The sequence below is a fragment of the Panicum hallii genome, chromosome 4, assembly GCF_002211085.1.
Source record: "Panicum hallii strain FIL2 chromosome 4, PHallii_v3.1, whole genome shotgun sequence".
NCBI lineage: Eukaryota > Viridiplantae > Streptophyta > Magnoliopsida > Poales > Poaceae > Panicum > Panicum hallii.
Window position 1 is genome coordinate 52,759,602 of NC_038045.1, and position 18,268 is coordinate 52,777,869.

General features: G+C 51.3%; 1 protein-coding gene, 2 long non-coding RNA genes and 1 pseudogene across 3 annotated transcripts; 2 read left to right on the plus strand and 2 right to left on the minus strand.

The window, feature by feature from the left end:
* Positions 1-2,464: 2,464 nt before the first annotated feature.
* Positions 2,465-3,414, plus strand: LOC112891005. The gene is made up of 2 exons (XR_003228389.1): positions 2,465-2,601; positions 3,188-3,414. It is a non-coding gene; the product is annotated as an uncharacterized LOC112891005 (long non-coding RNA).
* Positions 3,415-4,020: 606 nt separating this feature from the next.
* On the plus strand, positions 4,021-5,823 carry LOC112889415. Its single transcript, XR_003228098.1, has 3 exons — positions 4,021-4,204; positions 4,271-4,324; positions 5,692-5,823. It is a non-coding gene; the product is annotated as an uncharacterized LOC112889415 (long non-coding RNA).
* Positions 4,353-6,706, minus strand: LOC112889414 (GDSL esterase/lipase At5g45950-like). Its single transcript, XM_025956032.1, has 5 exons — positions 6,177-6,706; positions 5,678-5,808; positions 5,136-5,366; positions 4,800-5,052; positions 4,353-4,712 (listed from the first exon to the last, which is right to left on the minus strand). Exons 1-5 carry the CDS (start codon positions 6,673-6,675, stop codon positions 4,525-4,527), a joined length of 1,302 nt encoding a protein of 433 aa, XP_025811817.1. The 5' UTR covers positions 6,676-6,706; the 3' UTR covers positions 4,353-4,524.
* A 78-nt stretch (positions 6,707-6,784) lies between these two features.
* LOC112889413 lies at positions 6,785-10,399 on the minus strand (annotated as a pseudogene).
* Between the last annotated feature and the right edge of the window lie 7,869 nt (positions 10,400-18,268).

An 18,268-nucleotide genomic window follows, 5' to 3' on the forward strand; every position in this document is an offset into this window, starting at 1 on the left:
AGTGGCAGAGCGTCGGTCAACTCCACGCTCTGATCGGAGGAGTTGTCCCGGCGCGGCCCTCCTTCGGCTTCTTCTCTCGCCTGCGAGCCCACGCACTCGGTGGACTCGCTGCTGCCTTGAGCTGCAGCAAGTCGAGCTTTCTTGGCTGCAGCGGCAGCAGAGGGGAGGAGATGATCGGGGCGGGGGATGTCCGGTCGCGGCGGGTAGCTGCAATACAGCTCCATGTGTCCCTGCAGAGAGTTCTTCAGTTCAGTAACGGTGCGATAGCAGATATTTTCAGCGCAAAGAAGTCGAATACTTACCGGTTTGGGCGGATTTTGTGCGGAGAACAATGTGGGCACGTATGGCACGGCGCCCACGTCAAGTAGCACCCGTTGAACTCGCTGGAGCGCGACTTCATCTGGTAAATCCTCTGCGCACATGCGAGAAGGATCAGCGGGGCCGGTGTACTCGAAGCCCAAACAATGGCGCTGCTGGATAGGTTGGACGTGGCGTTTGTAAAATGAAAACATGATGGAGGCGCCGGTCACTCCTTTCTTCTTCTGTGCCTCGATGGCGTCCAGCAGCTCTCTGACTTGGACCATCTCCATGTCGGAGGGTTCAAGATTCCATTCCCCCCTCACCACAGGCGGACTGTTCGACTTCGTCGGAAGATGTGGAGCATGGTTCTCGATGTAGAACCATTGGTTTTTCCACCCAGGAAGGTTTGAGGGGAATTTGTACGAAAGGTATTTCTCGCCGGCCTGCTGTCGCAGTTGGATGCCGGCGCCCCCTACTACAGAAAGTTTCTTTGTGGTAGGCTGGGGTTTGACGTGGAAGAGGAAGTGGAATAGATCCCAGTGGGGTTCGATTCCGAGAAATGCTTCGCAGATGTGGATGAAAATGGAAATATGGCAAATGGAATTAGGGTTGAGGTGATGGAGCTCAAGCCCATAATAATAAAGAAGGCTACGAAAGAAGGAACAAGTGGGGAGGGCCAATCCCCGTTCGGCAAAATGGAAGAATGTGACAATCTCGTCGACATTCTCCATGGGAAAAGGTTCACGGTAAGAGGGGCGCCAGTTGACAAGGTTCTTATCTTGCAGCAACCCCTCGGAGACTAGTTTGTTCAGGTTGTTGAGGGAGCACTTACTGTGTGTCCACTCCGCGGTCGATGGCTCCGAATCCTTCTTCCTCTCCTCGATCTCTGATTTCTTGGACGCCATCTCCGATGCGCTTGCCACAAGATGCTCGGGGGCTGCGGGGAGAGCGGCGGGGAGGTCGGTGCGGGAGAATCTCCTTGGGGGAATGGCGGCGGCGCTTGGCTCGGATTGGGGATTTCGGTGGCTTTTGGCGGAATGCGGATTGAAAGCGTGGTTTTTTCCTACCGTTATCGTGGGGTTAAATAACCAGCGGGGTGGGGAAAAGTTACTGTTCTGAAGTTCAGAACTCACCTTCGGGACTATTCTGAATCTGAGGGGTCGTTTGGTGGATTATTTGGATTGAATATTCGATTAATCATTTTTTCAGGGTTGGTTGGCCCGAAAAAACGGGTTTTTCGAATTAATAATCTAATACCCATCATCTGTACCATCGTTTTGGTAATTTTGTAAGTTGTCATTTCTTAGCCTGCATGCCACGGTTGTTGGATCCTTATCTCCAAATTTTGTGGGATTTGGATTCAAGGCTCGGGGGCTGCGGGATACGTGGCATCGACTACTTATTTTTTCAAATCTTTTGAAGGATAAGTAGGGTTTCAGATAAAAGGGACCCTCAGCCTGACTCTTCGATCCAACCTAAGGCTCGGGGGCTACTCCATATGGAGTGCGATTTTTAAATCGCACACCATAACAAAAATTCGGGGCAAGAGCACCTCATAGCTTCGACGCAGCCAAACAAGTACTCGAAGAAGGACTTCAAGATGAAGCTTCAGAAGAAGTCGAAGACTGCTTCGAAAGTACTCGATAAGCCTGCGGTACTCAGCTACGAAGAGCTCGGGGGCTTGTCAGACCTGGGGCCACCGGGCTGGGCACATTACGTAGTCTAAGAGATTAAGCCCGTCTTATCTCTTATTCATTTCCTTTATCTCTTGTTTATCCCGTTTAAATAGGAGATAGAGCTAACCAACACGGAGAGGATCTACTCGAGATATGCTCTGGTATGATCCCTTGACGGAGGTTGGTTAGCATCTTTGTAACTCTGACCTCTCGGATATATAAGGGAGGTCAGGGACCCCTCTCAAAACAGAAGATCATTAGGTCATTTTACATCAAAGGGAATATAAACCACCATACAGGACGTAGGGTGTTACGCTCCGTGCGGCCCGAACCTGTCTAAGTCTTGTGTTCCTTGCACCTTCGAGTTCCTGATCTCGGCGTCTCCTCACCCAAAACTTACCACCTTGGGTATATCCCTCGGTGGGCAGCCGGTTAAACACCGACAGAGGCTTTGAATGAAAAGTTTAAACTTAATAGGACAGGTGATCATATTGGTAATCACTTGAAGACATTGAGGAGAAGGTATGTCAAAATCAACCAACTTAGGAGTTTGAGTGGTGCACTTTGGGATGAAGATCAATACATTATTTCTCTTGATCATGAGCACTACCGGAACCATTTTGAGGTAAAAATGTTGCTGCCATCTTCTATTATAATTGCATATATTGTTGCTGCCATCTTCTATTATAATTGCATATATTGTTGCTGTCATCTTCTAATAAATATTTTGTTTATTGATAGAATCCTAAAAACAAGGGTGATGATGAATACATTAACAAGCTTTTGCCTTACTATGGGAATCTAGCAACAATATTTGGCAATAGTGTTGCTACAGGGCAGTTTGCAAAGAGCTCAAATGAACCCCTTGGTGTAGATGCGGACTGCACTGCTGAAAATGATGACAATGGGGCTGCTACAGCGATGACTAATGGACAGGCATAAAGTGATGTAAATGATGCCAATGGGGCATCATGTAGTGCTGCCACTAGACCATACAAGAAAGCCAAGGTTGTGGAGGCTGCAAACGAGAGTTTGGCTGGAGTTTTGGAGCATAGCACTCAAACATTAACCAACGCCATCAAGGAAGCTGCTGTAGCAAACCGTGCTTTACCGGAAGGATTGTTTAGCATTGTGGACAATCTTCCAGGTTTTGAGATTCAAGACAAGTCAAGGTACTATGCTCACTTGGTGGCTAATCTTGATATTGCTAGGGCGTTTGCCGACTTGCCACTGTTGTACAAGATCAGTTGGATGACCATGTTTATTAATGCGAACTTCTAGTTGATTGCTTGTGTATCTTCCTCTAATATGGATCTATGTACTTTTAATTAAGTAGACCTATGTACTATTAATTAAGTGATCTATGTACTTTTTGGACCTATGTACTTTTTAATTAAGTGGGCATATGTGCCTTTTAAATTTGGACTTATTTGTATGTGTTATTATACTTGTGTCAATGTTTAGTTTATGTTTGTACGGAGTATGTGATTACCAATATGGTAGTAAGCTCACCCAAGGTACAGCTAAGGTGATTGTACCACCTGATTCTCAAACCAAACAAGAAATGGAACCATTCCGTTCCACTTGATTCTCGAACCAAATAAAAAACTAGAACGGTTCCGTTATGGAACGGTTCCGTCCTACCAGGTTCCGTCCTACCAGGTGATGAAGATGTGTGATGATAATGGATGTGGTGATCTTTTGATGTGCCGTCCTACCAGGTGATGAAGATGTGTGAGGATAATGGATGTGGTGATCTTTTGATGTGTTGAGGTGTTGCTCTCACTAGCATCAACAATCTGCATGTTGTGCACCTTGTTTTCTGGCTTGTTTGTTTGGTTTGTTGCCCTTATGTTGTTGTCCTTGCAGAGAGGGCTGTAGGGAGCATTGATTGCTTGAATCCTGATGAACACCTGCCTGTGTGATGCTAACACGAGCAGAGGGAATGATCTGCAATCTATGCATCATCCTGTAGTAGGCTGGTTGGCTTGCTGAGACTGATCTCTCTCTCTCCCACCCACCCCCCCCCCCCCCCCCCCTCTGTGGATCAAAATACACAGATTCTTTGGAGTGACCAGGAACTGCCAGAGGCTGGCTTGAAACCAAGACGTCCGTCTGTCCTGTCCGCCACTCCACCCACTTCCAGCTGGCAGCTCTCTGTTCCGGAGTCCGGCAGATCACATACATCCGTGGCGGAAACCAAAGGATATAGCCATAAGATGGCAATGGTAACTGCCCTCGTCTTAACTTAATCGTTATTCCTCTCGCTTACTACACTGGGGTGCTCGTTCCAGGAAAGCAAGAGGTGGCTTCTGATGCGATTCCATACATAGCCATGCACATTTCTAGTAAGATATCACTAATCCTATCTATTCATCATCAACATCACAATACGGTTTGTTGATACAGATGGCCACAAGTGCCATTCAAATTCAGCTATATATTAACTCTAGTACATTTGGATACACATGACTCCGATAATCCCGCCCCTTCATGTCTGAGTCTGATGAAGCTGTGACTCCAAATCATGGCCCTCTCTTCACTCAGCCTAGCTATAGAGTTCTCTAATAGAATCCATCATCACATTCGCGAAATGTTGGTTTGTCCTCTCTGTTGGATGGACAGCATCCCAGTATAAGTACCTGCTGGGGTCTCCACATGTTCTTCGCCCTCGGCACGTTTGCCCAACTTCAATTACCCCTGATCCGCAGCACCCTCTTGATACTTCTGTTAGGCCTACCATTCCAAAAACACAAACAATCAGATAGCTAGGCCATAAAAAGATTACTTCTTGTGCCTGCTAGAAAGGGAAATGATGCGTACCAAAGGTCTTAGGATCCACTGTTGCGTCATGTATAGTTGTATACGTATCTATGTACGAAGTTCTAATTTGACGCTGATAATTTATTAAACTCAACAGTTGAACTAGCTTCGAGTTGAACGAAGTTGCAAGCTGATTTAGTGTCTCATCACATCTGTCCGATCCTGTGCCGACCAAAGTTCGGGCAATTGGCAAGCAACCCATCGGGGGCAATCCAACAAAAACAAATCTCCTTCCTCCAAGCATTATCATAGCCTGAGACATATGGTAAATATGCGCTGCAAATTATAGCGGAGAACATATATACCAGATGCTTGTTTGAAAAGGGAAATGCATACCTGGGTGTAATTTGCAACATGTGCTATCAGGTGATTCTCGTACATTTCCATACTAATTGCATTCGATCGATTTGATGCAATATAGACAGAAAGCATATCATTTGTACCAGAGCTTATCACAAAGGTAGCCCTGTTAATAAGTCGCTCTGCTCTTCTTGGTCCAAGCAATGTTCGGATGAGTAGCTTGTAACGGAAAAGGTTGTGCAGTTGTGCAGAGAATGATACCACATTCTATAAGTAGGAACCTTAGCTGGTTAGTAGTTCAGAACCTCAAAAGTAACCTTGCTCACACTACTATGTATAACATGAACATCTAAGAAAATCTGCTCTATTGCCTCATCTACTGTATCTATGTGACTGTAATAAGTAATAACACTTGAATAACCCGATTTGATTTTGTTATTCATCAATTCTATCATAGCTTTACCAGTGAAAAGAATGAATCAATTATTTTTGTTTTAATCATGCAACACACTTGGTTGGAATTTACAAATCTGTTAAGATGGATCTTATTGCATTTGCATTGTATTATGATGACATACTATTCTGTTGGCAGTGCTGTCGTCGTATCCAGAGCCTCCCGATGCAAAGCTCACACCCCTCCTGAGCTGGGCCAGCCTCAGGCTTGGGTCAAAGAAGCCTGGAATAGTTCTCGCTATACCTAGCTTCTCCGCTGCATATATGACATCAAAGCTCGCAGTTAAGTATTCCTAAAAGTAGGCGCCTTGGAACTAGGACAATACGTTTTTTTTCCTGTATGCTTCTTTGTTCAGGCAGAGCATATATCCCCTGAGCTATCCAGAGGAGGGATATGAATGCATGCATGGTTTTGTAGAATTACCGTTCATAGTTTTGCTTCCTTTATCCTAGAGGTTGTAGCTGTTTCCCTGCTGCATATAAATATATATATAGATTCTGATGAAAGGTGCCTACTGCGTGTGCTTGATTTTGTTGTGCCACTATGCATATCTACTCCATGTTGTGAATCAAAGAAGAAATAGTATCGTAGGCAAGAGCAGATGCAGAGATGCGTTTTGTTACCTAACATATCTGTGGCTAACCGGCCATTGGTGAATCTGCCAGTGGGCCTGCGCCCGTAGAAGTTCAAGCCGTAGGGCAAGAAATTTGCCCTGGCTGTGGTGGGCAGGTGGTTGTTGTTTCCAGGGTCCACTGTTGAGTCCCCAAGTACAAGGAGAGTGGTGCAACCCGTAGTGTGGTTGATCATTCCGGGTGGTGTCGGCGCAGGAGAGTCCTCTGGTGGCACAACCAGCCGCGGCGGTGCTGGTTCCGGTGGTTCCTGCTTCGGTGGTGCCGGATCCTGCGTAGGTGGTGCTGTTGGTCGTCGATGTGGCGATCCCCGTCGCCGTGGCGGCGGAGGCGATGGCCCCGGCGCCTGTGGTGGGGCTTGCTGATCTGCTGGTGGTGGCTCGGGAGATTGTGGTGATGTTGCTGGGGCATCTGCTGGTGGTGCTGCTGTTCTTGCGCAGTGCAACTCCCCAATAAGCAAGGCCACTAGGACCAGCAGTTGAAAACCCCTCATGGCTTGCGTTGGATTTTGGTGTGAGGCTTGTGCAGCACTCTAAGCTGCAGCATGAAATCCCATGTGTGTGTGTGTGTGTGTGTGTGTGTGTGTGTGTGTATATATATATATATATATGCAAAGTGAATGAGAAAAATGCGGTGCCCTGTGAAAGCCATGAGGTGTTGCAAAGGTGATTTGGTGCCTGTTAGGTGGGAACTGGTTGCTCTGGGCTACTTTGTGTGAGCTTGCATTGGCTGCTGTGTTCCTTGACCTTGAGGCTTGATCGAGCTGAAAAAGAAAAACAGAAATGCATATCTTCTGGAGAAACTGTGAAATAGGCTAAATCTGTCCATCTGCATGTAGTGACGAGTAAGCTCTGTGATGGGGACTTGGTGGTCTTGCAAGTTTTTGGGGATGAGGGTTCTGATCAGGCTGAATGAAGTTCAAGTCAAGTTGCCAACGAAGCCACTGCACTTGAGTTTACAGATTAGCTAGCCATGGGGCTAGTAGCTTGAGCCTAGCTCATTAGGTAGGTATCTTGTTATGTTTGCTGTAAATGTGGCGAGTGTTTTCTGTATTTCAACTGTGATACCACGTACAGCTTATTGCAGAGGATCAACCTCCTGGCACAACACTCACCGAAGAAAACATATATGAAATGCAATCTCAGTTATGTCTACCTTTGGAATATAGATTGTTATGAAGTAAAACATTAAGCATGTGTGCAAACAGTTCAAGCAAACACCAGAAAGCATGATAGCTTCCATAGGCAATGGCAATTTGTAAGTGACTTCCAGCCTTCAGAATTTCGTACCAAATAAACAACAGTTCTGAGTGCTTGCCGTTGTGGGCCCTGAAAAGGTACTTCACTCCATGTCCTGAATAACAGCAACATTATATCGTAATCATCAAAATGAAAATTCCAAACTATAAAGTTCCGAATATGAGAAGGGGCTCGCGGATGGCTGGATACCCATATTGCCATAATGTGTTGGGTAGAGGTTGCCTAAGTCTTGAACCTTTGAGGTATTTTAGTGGTAGGCCAGTCCTGTGCTCAATCCTTCACTTAAGAAGACAACCTCCTTGTAAGGATGAAATCCAAGGAAAGTAATATCACCACCTAAACCTAAATTACTATCATCCCAATCTCTGGTGCCAATAACATTGTCATCGTCAGAGTCCCATTCTTCGGTTTCAACGGCATTGTTCTTGGCAAAACCCAATTCAAAATTTTGCTCCATTATCATCTCATCATTACGACCTTGTAAGGTCCAAGGTTTAGGTCTAGCATCAGTTTGTCTATGTCTGAGGACAATACTAGCCTTTCGAACCCACTCCATCTTGCCATATGATACATCCAGAATATAAACATAATAATCATCCAATGCACAGTAAACCCCCTTCTGTGATCTTCCCAGATAAAGCTTTGGATCTGGTGTCAGCTCAATACCTGCTGGTGGTTTAATTACCTGGTACTTACCATCTAACAGTGATATTCTGCAAGAATGAAATAAAAGAGAAATCTTAATAAACAATAGCATTAAACAGCCTTTTCATGAAGGGAGATGTTCATAGAATAAAGTGGGGTGAGCAGGTACCTCATAACAAAGTTGGTTTGGCAATTGACATGAAGTGCTCCCCGCCAATAGACAGTGTTGTGACAATGATAACTATAAGAACCATAGCCGTCACTCCTCCCGTCGCCGTTCCACCGTCGCCCCCAAGAGATTACATGCCGACCAGATCCTCCTCCGGCCTGCCTTCCGCTCAGGTGCTGAGCGAGCTTCCGCAGCAGGTTCATACACTTTCTTTTCCTGCAAAATCCTCCGATTTCCTTCCACTTCCCCCTTCTGATCCTGATTGTCTGCAATGGAATCGCATTTGTGGCGTTCTTCATTGGTAGCGGCAGCTTCCTCTCCGTCCCCTTCGCCATGGATTTCTTCAGATTTTATGAGCTCTAATTCTCCCCCAAGCGCAAGGTGCCCTCTATTCTTCTCCTGTACGATCTGTTGATTTTGATTGATTCCCTGCGTTGGTACCGATGATTTGTTAATATAGTAGAGCACTGTTGGTCGTAGATTGTTGCATTCTCATAGTAGCATGATTCTTTTCCATGTTCCCCATTTGATTCCTCGATGTCTGATTTTCCCATGTTCAATTTCGATCTTCAGGATGTTTTCTCGTCAGAGGTTGGTCCATATGATGGCTATCAATCCAAGGAGGGATCCAATCTCCTCAGCGTCAGCTCGCCGCTCCTTCCCTGGAGCGGCAGGTTTCTTCAGGTGAGTCAGGCGTCCCTCTTTTCTCACATTAATTCGATTCCCCACTGCTGTTGCCTTATTACCCGTGTTGCTATTTTGCCATGGACCAATTGCTAACTGGAACACCACTTTCAGAAACTGACTATAAGAAATAATCTTTATCCTTCCAGTCATATACTCAGGAATGTTTAACCTTGCAATACCTTATAATTGATCATGGTTGACAAGTGTGGATGGAAGAACACTCAGATTGAGCAAATATATTTTTTTTGGCTGGTTGAATGTCCTTTTCTGCTCTGAACAAAAATGCAAATACCCCAGGGCGTGTGTTTTTGAAACGAATTCATATACAGAAAATAGGATTTTTATTTGGTTGGCTCTATGTTTCTGCCACTTACACAAGACACCATGATATATATATATATATGCACATTTGATTTATACTGTATTTTCTTTCTTTTTCCTTTGGCCCAGTAAACCTAGAAATCTAGAAGGCAAGCTTGGAAAGGAATAATTTTAGCAACAAGGTACACATACATTAGTCTGACTGTAGTGGGGATTTTGATGAGTAGTTAAATAATGCACTAAAACATATATCAAAACTGAAATGGAGTGTATGTTTAGGAACCCGTACCTAGCAAATATAGCATATTGACAGCAGGGTGATAAAGAAATAGTCCACTGATAACCTAACGGTAAAGAACCAGCACATGAATGCTAAACGAAGTATCTCTAGGGCAAGAAGTCGAGAACACCATGTCAATCTCTCTACTCTCCTTTGAATCTGAATATGCCAAGCACAACTTATAGATATGGGGACTGTACAAAATCAGTAAGCAAAATTGAAAGAGGAAAAAACAGAAAGACAAGTATACCTTGTGCCCATTTCATCGAACACGTTGAGGGCATCGTCGATGGAAGTGTCTATGCCAAAAACAGGGAGCACGGGCGAGTGCTGGTGAACTGGAGAGGTGGCTGGATGAGGTGCTGAGGTGCAGAGGGGCTTCCAGTGGAAGAAGAAAGGCTATCGATATTGATTTGAGGGAGACGGTGGGGAGAAGCGGCGGCCTTTCTTTGCTGCTGTTGCTCCTGCACGGTGGGGAAAAAACATAGATGCGGCATGAGGAGTAAAGAGGATTTAAGGGCAGCTGCTACATATTGGATTGGAATGCGATTGGAGGTCCGGAGCAAAGGGAATCGATGAAGCTTTTGTTGCTTCGGTGGAAAAATAAAAAAGGAAGGAGAAGATGCTTTGCTGGTGCAGGCTGTCGATCTGGAGGAGAAGAGCGCCAATGGCCGCCGAGCTCAGAAGCTCAGGTGGAGCATGTGCCGAGGCGTCGAGCTCCGCCAGGCTCGCCGGGCAGTCGCGCCATCACGCGCTGTCACCGTGTTTCCTTGCCCGTTGGAGAGAGAGCTGAGTGAGAGGGAGATTGGGATGGAGGGGAGGCGGCGAGGGATTGAAGAAGAAAGAGGTTAGAGTTGGGGTGTGAATACCTCTCGCGTGTCGGAACAACGGCAATCATACCGCTCCGCGCGTGTCGCCGCGCTCTCACCACGCCGCCGCGTGCCGCTCCTGCCGCCAGTCTCGGGCCAGAACGGCCGGTCACTGTTGTCAACGCTCTCGCCCGCCTCGTGCCTCGTGCCTCGTCAGCATGTTCGTAGGCCTCGCCCGGCAGCCGGCTCGATCCGCGTGGCTGAACCCGGGCGAGGTTTACATGTTGTCGCAAACGCCCGTCAGCGCCTCGCACGCGCCCCCATTGCAGTGCCCGCGGTGGTGCTGCCGCCGCAGCGGCGAAGGCGGCGAGCGTGTTAGGTAATCCAAGTGCTGCTCCTACATATTTGCTTATGTACAAAATAGCATAGCTGTTGGTGGCCAAGTTCCCTGCATGCTTGCGCGGGAGCTTAAGCCGGTCTGTTTAGTTTGAGTAGAGTTCGCGCGCTCTGTCTTTGCGCGGGAACGCGTCGAGATCGCCCAAATTACTCGGCATGATGGAGGCTCGTAGGATGGCGCGAGTTGAGGAACGCGTGGGGAGTGGTTTGGGCGAGTTAGTGGCCACATGGCCCTCTTTTGTTTTCAACTATAAATGTGTCAATGGATAACAGAAAACGCGGTTGAATTAGCCGCACAAAAACTTTCCCAGTTCCAAGTGTTCGCGTGCGTTGGTGTTCCTGGGCGTTCCAGGTCTTCTTCCTCAGCTCCGGCGAGGGAGAGCAGCTCCTACGGGTGGAGTAATCGGCCTCGGATCGAGCAACTGGTATCAGAGCCGGCGATCATGTCGCGGACGCCGGAGCGCCAGAGGACGCCGCCAGAGCGCTAGCCGACGCCACGGCGCGGACGCTCTTCGTCGCGCAGGCCACGGGGACGCGGGGTCATCGTCGAGCGCATCATCGAGGAGACGGTGGCAGGACCAGCAAACTACCCCGTACTCACGAAGACGAACTACTACGATTGGGCGGCGTTGATGCGCGTGATGCTGCAGGCAAGGGGCCTGTGGTTCCCCGTGACGCTCGGGACGGAAGATGTTACGGAGGACCGGATGGCGCCGGAGATCCTCTGCAAGGCGGTTCCGGCGGAGCTGATGGGGACAATCGCCAACAAGCCGACGGCGAGAGCCGCATGGGAGGCGATTAAGGTAATGAACGTCGGCGTCGAGCGCGTGCGCAAGGCGAAGGCGAGCATACTCCGGAGGGAATTCGACTCCTTAAAATTCCACGACGGAGAGACGGTGGACGACTTCGGCATACGGATCAGTCGCATTGTGACCCAACTCACGGTGCTTGGCGATGGCATCCAGGAGGAGCAAGTGGTACGCAAGTTCTTGCAGGCACTTCCACCGAGGTTCGAGCAGATCGCATCGTCGATCGAAACTCTGCTCAATCTTGACGACGTCTCTGTGGAGGAGCTGATCGGGCGACTGAAGGTCACGGAGGAACGCCACGGCTACAACGGCAATGACTCCATCGCCAAGCTCAACCTCACCGAGGATGAGCTAGTCGCGCGCATCTCATCGCGGCTCCAACTCAACGGTGGAGGCAGTTCGAGCGGCGGCGGTTCGGGCACCAGAGGCTCAGAACGCAGGAGGGAGTCGTCAGGTAACAGGAGGGGCCGCGGCCGCGGTCGTGGAGGCGGTTACGGCAGCGGGCGCGGCGGCGGAAAGTCCGGCCACAATGGCAAGGACGTCGCCGGCAACGAGTGCCGGTACTGCGGCAAGGAAGGACATTGGGCCCGTGAGTGCCGCAAGAAGAAAAGGGACGAGGCGGCCCATATGGCCCAAGTGGAGGAGGCAGACTCCAACCAAGCGCTGCTGGTGGCTGCTGTGTCAGTCAACGCCTCCTCCTCCCTTCCAACGGCGGCGGCGCGATGGGAGCCACCGGCGATCCACCTCGACGAGAGCAAGCTCTTCGTCCAGCTCGACAACAAGGATCAAGAAAGCCGCGCGCAGTGGATCCTCGACACGGGAGCCACGAATCACATGACGGGGGAGCGCGGATTCTTCTCCGAGCTCGACACAGGCGTCCATGGATCTGTCCGATTTGGGGATGGATCCATGGTCAAAATCGAAGGCCGCGGCACCGTGCTGTTCAAGTGCAAGACGGGCGAACATCAGGCGCTCACCGGGGTGTATCACATCCCGCGTCTCACCGCCAACATCGTGAGCCTCGGTCAGCTGGAAGGGGACGGCTACAAGATCCTCATGGAGTGTGGATCCCTGAAGATCTGGGACGCGCAGCAGCGTCTCCTGGCGAAGGTGGAAAGGGCGGCCAACAACCTGTACACCCTGAATCTCAACATCGGTAAGCCAGTATGTTTGGCTGCACAGGGATCGAGCGCAGCGTGGCGGTGGCACGCGCGCTACGGCCATCTCAACTTTCGCGGGCTACGACGGCTTGCGGAGCAGGACATGGTGCGGGGACTGCCACAGATCGATCATGTTGATCAGGTCTGCGACAGTTGTCTGGCCGGGAAACAGCGACGAGTGGCGTTTCCATCTGAGGCAAAATATCGCGCGGCGCACAAGCTGGAGCTCGTTCATGGCAATCTCTGCGGCCCCGTGACGCCAGCGACCCCGAGCAATAACAAGTACTTCTTCCTGCTCGTTGATGATTTGAGCCACTACATGTGGCTGATCCTGCTGAGCACCAAGGGCCAGGCGGCGACAGCGTTCACGGCATTCCAGGCGCGAGCTGAGGCTGAGGCAGGAAGGAAATTGGGAACTCTGCGCACCGACCGTGGTGGAGAGTTCACGGCGCGCACCTTCGTCGAGCACTGCGCGCAAGAGGGCATCCAGAGGCACTTCACTGCACCTTACTCGCCACAACAAAACGGCGTGGTGGAGCGGAGAAATCAGACGGTGATGGGGATGGCCAGGAGCATGATGAAGGCCATGACGATGCCAGGATGGTTCTGGGGGGAAGCGGTGACCACGGCGGTGTTCATTCTGAACAGGTCACCCACCCAGAGCGTCGAAGGGAAGACACCATATCAGGTATGGCACGGCCAACAGCCACCGGTTCATTTTTTCCGTACCTTTGGATGTGTAGCACATGTGAAAGCCGGCGGCAAGCCACTGACGAAGCTGGAGGATCGGAGCACGCCGATGGTGTTCGTTGGGTACGAGCAAGGCACCAAGGCGTGGCGCTTCTACAACCCAGTCACGCGGCGTGTTCACGTGTCGCGGGACGCGGTGTTTGAAGAGGATCACCCCTGGGATTGGGGCAAGGAGGCAGGAGCGGGACCGAACGACGACGACGACCCATTCTGCGTCGAGTTCACCACGGTCGGGCAACCCCGACGCGAGGCTGCAGCCGTGGAGGTGCCACGCGCGCCAACGGCCACGCCTGCTTCATCAACACCTGGGCCTACGTCAAGCCGCGCGGCAATGCCCACGTGCGGGTCTGAGCCCCGCACACCAGTCGCCAGTCCAACGACGCCACCGGCAATCGAGTTCGCATCTCCACCGACGGGGGAGCTTGACCTCGACGATGACCATGGTGAGGCACCACTACGATTCCGGACTGTGGAAAATGTCCTGGGTCCGGCGTCAACTCCTGGACATGCTGAAAGAGAGCTCACGGAGGAACTACTGGCGGCAATCGGGGATGAACCAGCATCGGCGGAAGAAGCAAGGGGTGTCAAGGAATGGCGCATGGCCATGCTCGAGGAGATGGTTTCAATTGAAGAGAACAAGACTTGGACCTTAGTTGATCTGCCAAAAGGACAGCGTGCCATCGGTTTGAAGTGGGTTTTCAAGCTTAAAAGAGATGAACACGGCGAGGTGGTCAAGTACAAGGCCAGGCTCGTTGCGAAGGGTTATGTGCAGCGGCAGGGTATTGATTTTGAGGAAGTGTTTGCTCCTGGTGCGCGCATGGAGTCGGTACGCGTGGTACTAGCCGTGGCGGCGCACCATGGCTGGTCTGTGCATCATATGGATGTGAAATCTGCGTTTCTCAACGGCGAGCTGGCAGAGGAAGTCTATGTGTCACAGCCCCCCGGGTTCACTGCTGCCGGGCATGAAGAGAAGGTGTTGCGGCTCCACAAGGCACTGTACGGGCTGCGTCAAGCTCCCAGGGCATGGAACGTGAAGCTGGATGCCAGCCTACATGAGCTTGGATTCACCCGAAGCAAGTGTGAGCACAGGCTTTACATGCGCGGCACTCAAGCGTCAAGACTGGTGGTGGGGGTCTACGTGGATGATCTCATCATCACAGGGGAGTTGAACACAGAGATCGACTCATTCAAGCAGGAGATGAAAAGGCTATTCAAGATGAGCGATCTGGGACATCTGTCTTACTATCTGGGCATCGAGGTGAAACAAGGAGCACGAGGCATGGGACTGTGCCAAGGTGCATACGCGTTAAAGCTGCTCAAGAAGGCAGGGATGAACAGCTGCAATGCCTGCGCAACACCAATGGAGGTCAGACTGAAGCTGTCCAAGGCAAGTGCGTCACCTTTGGAGGATGATTCGACCATGTACCGCAGCATCATAGGCAGCCTGCGTTATCTGCTCCATACCCGGCCTGATCTCTCTTTCAGTGTTGGGTACCTGAGCCGATTCATGGAGGAACCAAGGAAGGATCACATGGCGGCAGTAAAGCATTTACTTGGTTATGTTGCAGGCACTATCAGCTACGGTTTGTGGTACTCCAGGGGAGGTGGCGGCGAACTAAGCTTGCTGGGGTATTCTGACAGTGACTTGGTGAAGCGTCCCCCCATCAGGGAAGACTTAAAAGTGCTGCTCTATCAGTCCCAGGAGGCTGATAACACTTTTATTACATCAGATGGTACATCACCGTACAACTCTACGCGGTAATGGGCAGTGAAGCGCCACTATCGCGAGGATTACAACCAAAACCCACACAACTATACTAGCTACGAACAAAGGATCATCAGAGTCTTGCGCCATGCGGAATCCAACGGTGGCCTCAACCACAGGCAAGACTGGGTGCAGGACGAAACCCTACTCGTTGTCTTCGGGGACGTAGTCTGGGTCTTCCACTGTAAAAGTAAGGATGGGGTGAGTACAGACGTACTCAGCAAGTCCAATCACACCCACGGAGGGGTATAACAGAAGTTAATGTACAGGACAGTCCAAGGACAAGGGTATGGTTCATTTGCGGAAATCTCATTTGTATGCAAGGGTTTGTTTTGAAAACATTTTCAAAATAAGTTTTCCAATACCAAGGGGCACACGATGTTGATCCACACAGGATCCGAGTTTTAAACTGCTACCGGACTCCCCGTCCGCCGTAGCTCTCGGCACAACCGCCGAACTCCTTCCAAATAACTCGCACCAGCCCAATACATTCCCAGGGAGAAACACTAGTTATGTGACCACACCGTAACTTGCCCAATACCGTGGGCACGGCTATTCGAATAGATTTTTAACTCTGCAGAGGTGTGCAACTTTACCCACAGGTGGGGTACCACAGCACGAACACCTTAGTGCCGGTGCAGATCCCATCAAAGCCATTACCCACCTTAGCTAGACCTGACTAGCCATCCCGGGATCCATCAAGGGGTCATTCGACCTATCTCCGAGGTTTAACCGGGGCATAAGTCACACAGAGCTTATCCCTTCTCCTTGATCACCCGTTGCTCTCAGCTCTCCTGATGGCTACCAGACTAACTAGTGGGATTTATGCTAAGCCGTTGCCCATACAACGGTCAAGTGGTTCGCACGACAAGAAGCTAGGTGAGATGTCACATCAACGCGGTCCTTAGGGGTGACAAGATGGATATCTCCCTTCCTCGCTCAACCGCACAGGTACGAGCACACCAATCGGCAATTCACACAGAAATGCCATCCATCTCGTCTAACTCACTTTTCAAAACCACATTTTATCCCTTCCCACACACACACGTTTTCTTTATAAAATCAGGTGAACAAGGTAGGGTTATCTCAAACAAGGGTGGCTATCCTACCATGTTTTCAGCACGCAAAACCATGCAATTTTATAAAACAAGCCACTGGGTTGTGTTTATGAAAACTAGGACAGAAACATGCATCAAAGGGCGGAATTGAACTTGCCATCGTCAAACTCTTGCGAGAAGTCCTGGTCGAAGCACTGTCCCTCGGGTTCGGGGTCGCAGTACTGATCCTCGTTTGCTTGGTCACGCTCGGGTCCTTCCTCGTTCACTCCGTGTCCTACGACGCAATCAAACAGGCACACAATCAAGCACAAGAAGTAAAAGCTTTTATCGTCGAGCTTGAATCGGAAATAATTTAGTTACGGAGGTCGGGGCAAAATCTCTGGGTGGTTTCTTAATGGCATGGCTAGAACTATACTAGAAAGGGCGTGGTAAAGTTTCGGGTCGATCGGAGGTCGTTTCGCACATAAAATGACGCGTTAAAGGGGGTTTTAGGGCTTAAACGGGGGTTCAGGGGCCTATTCATAATTATATAAAGAGATTAGGGGCTTATTTGCGAATTCTATAAACATCCAGGGTATGCTAAAGGATGTCAAATATATTTGGGTTTACATAATGGAGGGGCTTGGTTTGAAATATTAAAAGGAGCAGGGTTATTTAGCAAAGAGAAGTAACTAAAGGAGGGGGGGGGGTTCTTTTTGAAGAATACAGGAAAGGGCAGGGGGCCATGGGCAAAATCGCCCCTTCTTCTTCCTCCCCCTCACCGCGTGAAACAGAGGAGGGATGGGGGCTCGGCCGGCCCCCAAATCCGGCGGTCCTAGGGCCTATTTGGCTCGGGCGTGTGGGGGAAAAGGGAGAGAAGGAAGAGGGGGTTCGATACCCGGCCTTACCTCGGGCCGGGGCGGCGTGAGGCGGCGGGCCGGCGGTGGCAAGCGGCGGCGGCTCGGGAGCTCGGCGGGGGCAGCGGTGGAGCGCGGGGGAGAGGCAGGGGCTGCGGTGGAGGCTTGTGGGGGGTGAGAGGCCGCGGCCGGCCTACTTATAGGCGGCCGAGCGGCACGGGGAGGCGGTGGCCGGCGGGGCGGCTCCACGGGCGGCCATTAATGGCGCCCGTGGCTTGCGGCGGGGCGCAGCCGTGCACAGCCGTGCACGTGGGGGGGCCGGCGGCGGTGTGCGGGCACAGGGGAGGCACGGCGGGCGAGGCGGTACAGCGGCGGGGCGGGGCAGTGACGGGCGGCACGAGCGGCACAGCGTCCGTGCACGCGTGCGCGCGCGGCGCGGCACGGTGCGGGCCAGGGCGAGGGCGTGGCGACGGACGGCGCGGCGCGGGGCGCGGCGTGGCGCAGCGGGCGGCGCGGTGAAGCGCGGGCCCGAGTGGGGCGCGGCAGCGGCGGACGGCGCGGCGGCCGTGCGGGCGGCGCGTGCGCGAGCGCGTCGCGGCTCGGCCATGCGCGTGCGCGTGAAGCGCGTGCGCGCGAGGGTCGGCGGCGCGCGCGCGTACGGCGGCGTGCACGCGAGGACAGGGGCGCCAGAGGCCGGAGCGGCGTGCGGGGGGTGGCGCTCGGGAGCAGAGGAGCAGGGAGAAAGAAACAGGGAGGAAGGAAGGAGAAAAAGGAAAGGGAGGAAAGAAGAAGAAGGGAAAAGAAAGAAAAGGGAAGGAAAGGAAAAAAAAGAGAAAAAAAGAAAAGGAATAGGGAGAAAAAGAGAAAGGAACAAGAGGGAGGGAGGGGTGCCGGCGCCGGTCGCGGCGGTGACCGCGGCCGGTCGGCCACGCGCGGAGAAGCACGTGGTGCGAGGAAAACAGCGAGGGGAAAGGAAGATGCGCCGGCGCCAATCGCGGCCGCAGCCGCGGCCGGTCGGCCACGCGCGCGCGGGATTCGCGCGCTGTGTGAGATAGGACTTGCGCCGGCGCTGTCAAGATGGCGGGGAAAGGTAGCGGGTTAGAGCTAGGGTTCGACGACGACTAAGTTGTTGATCGGAATGT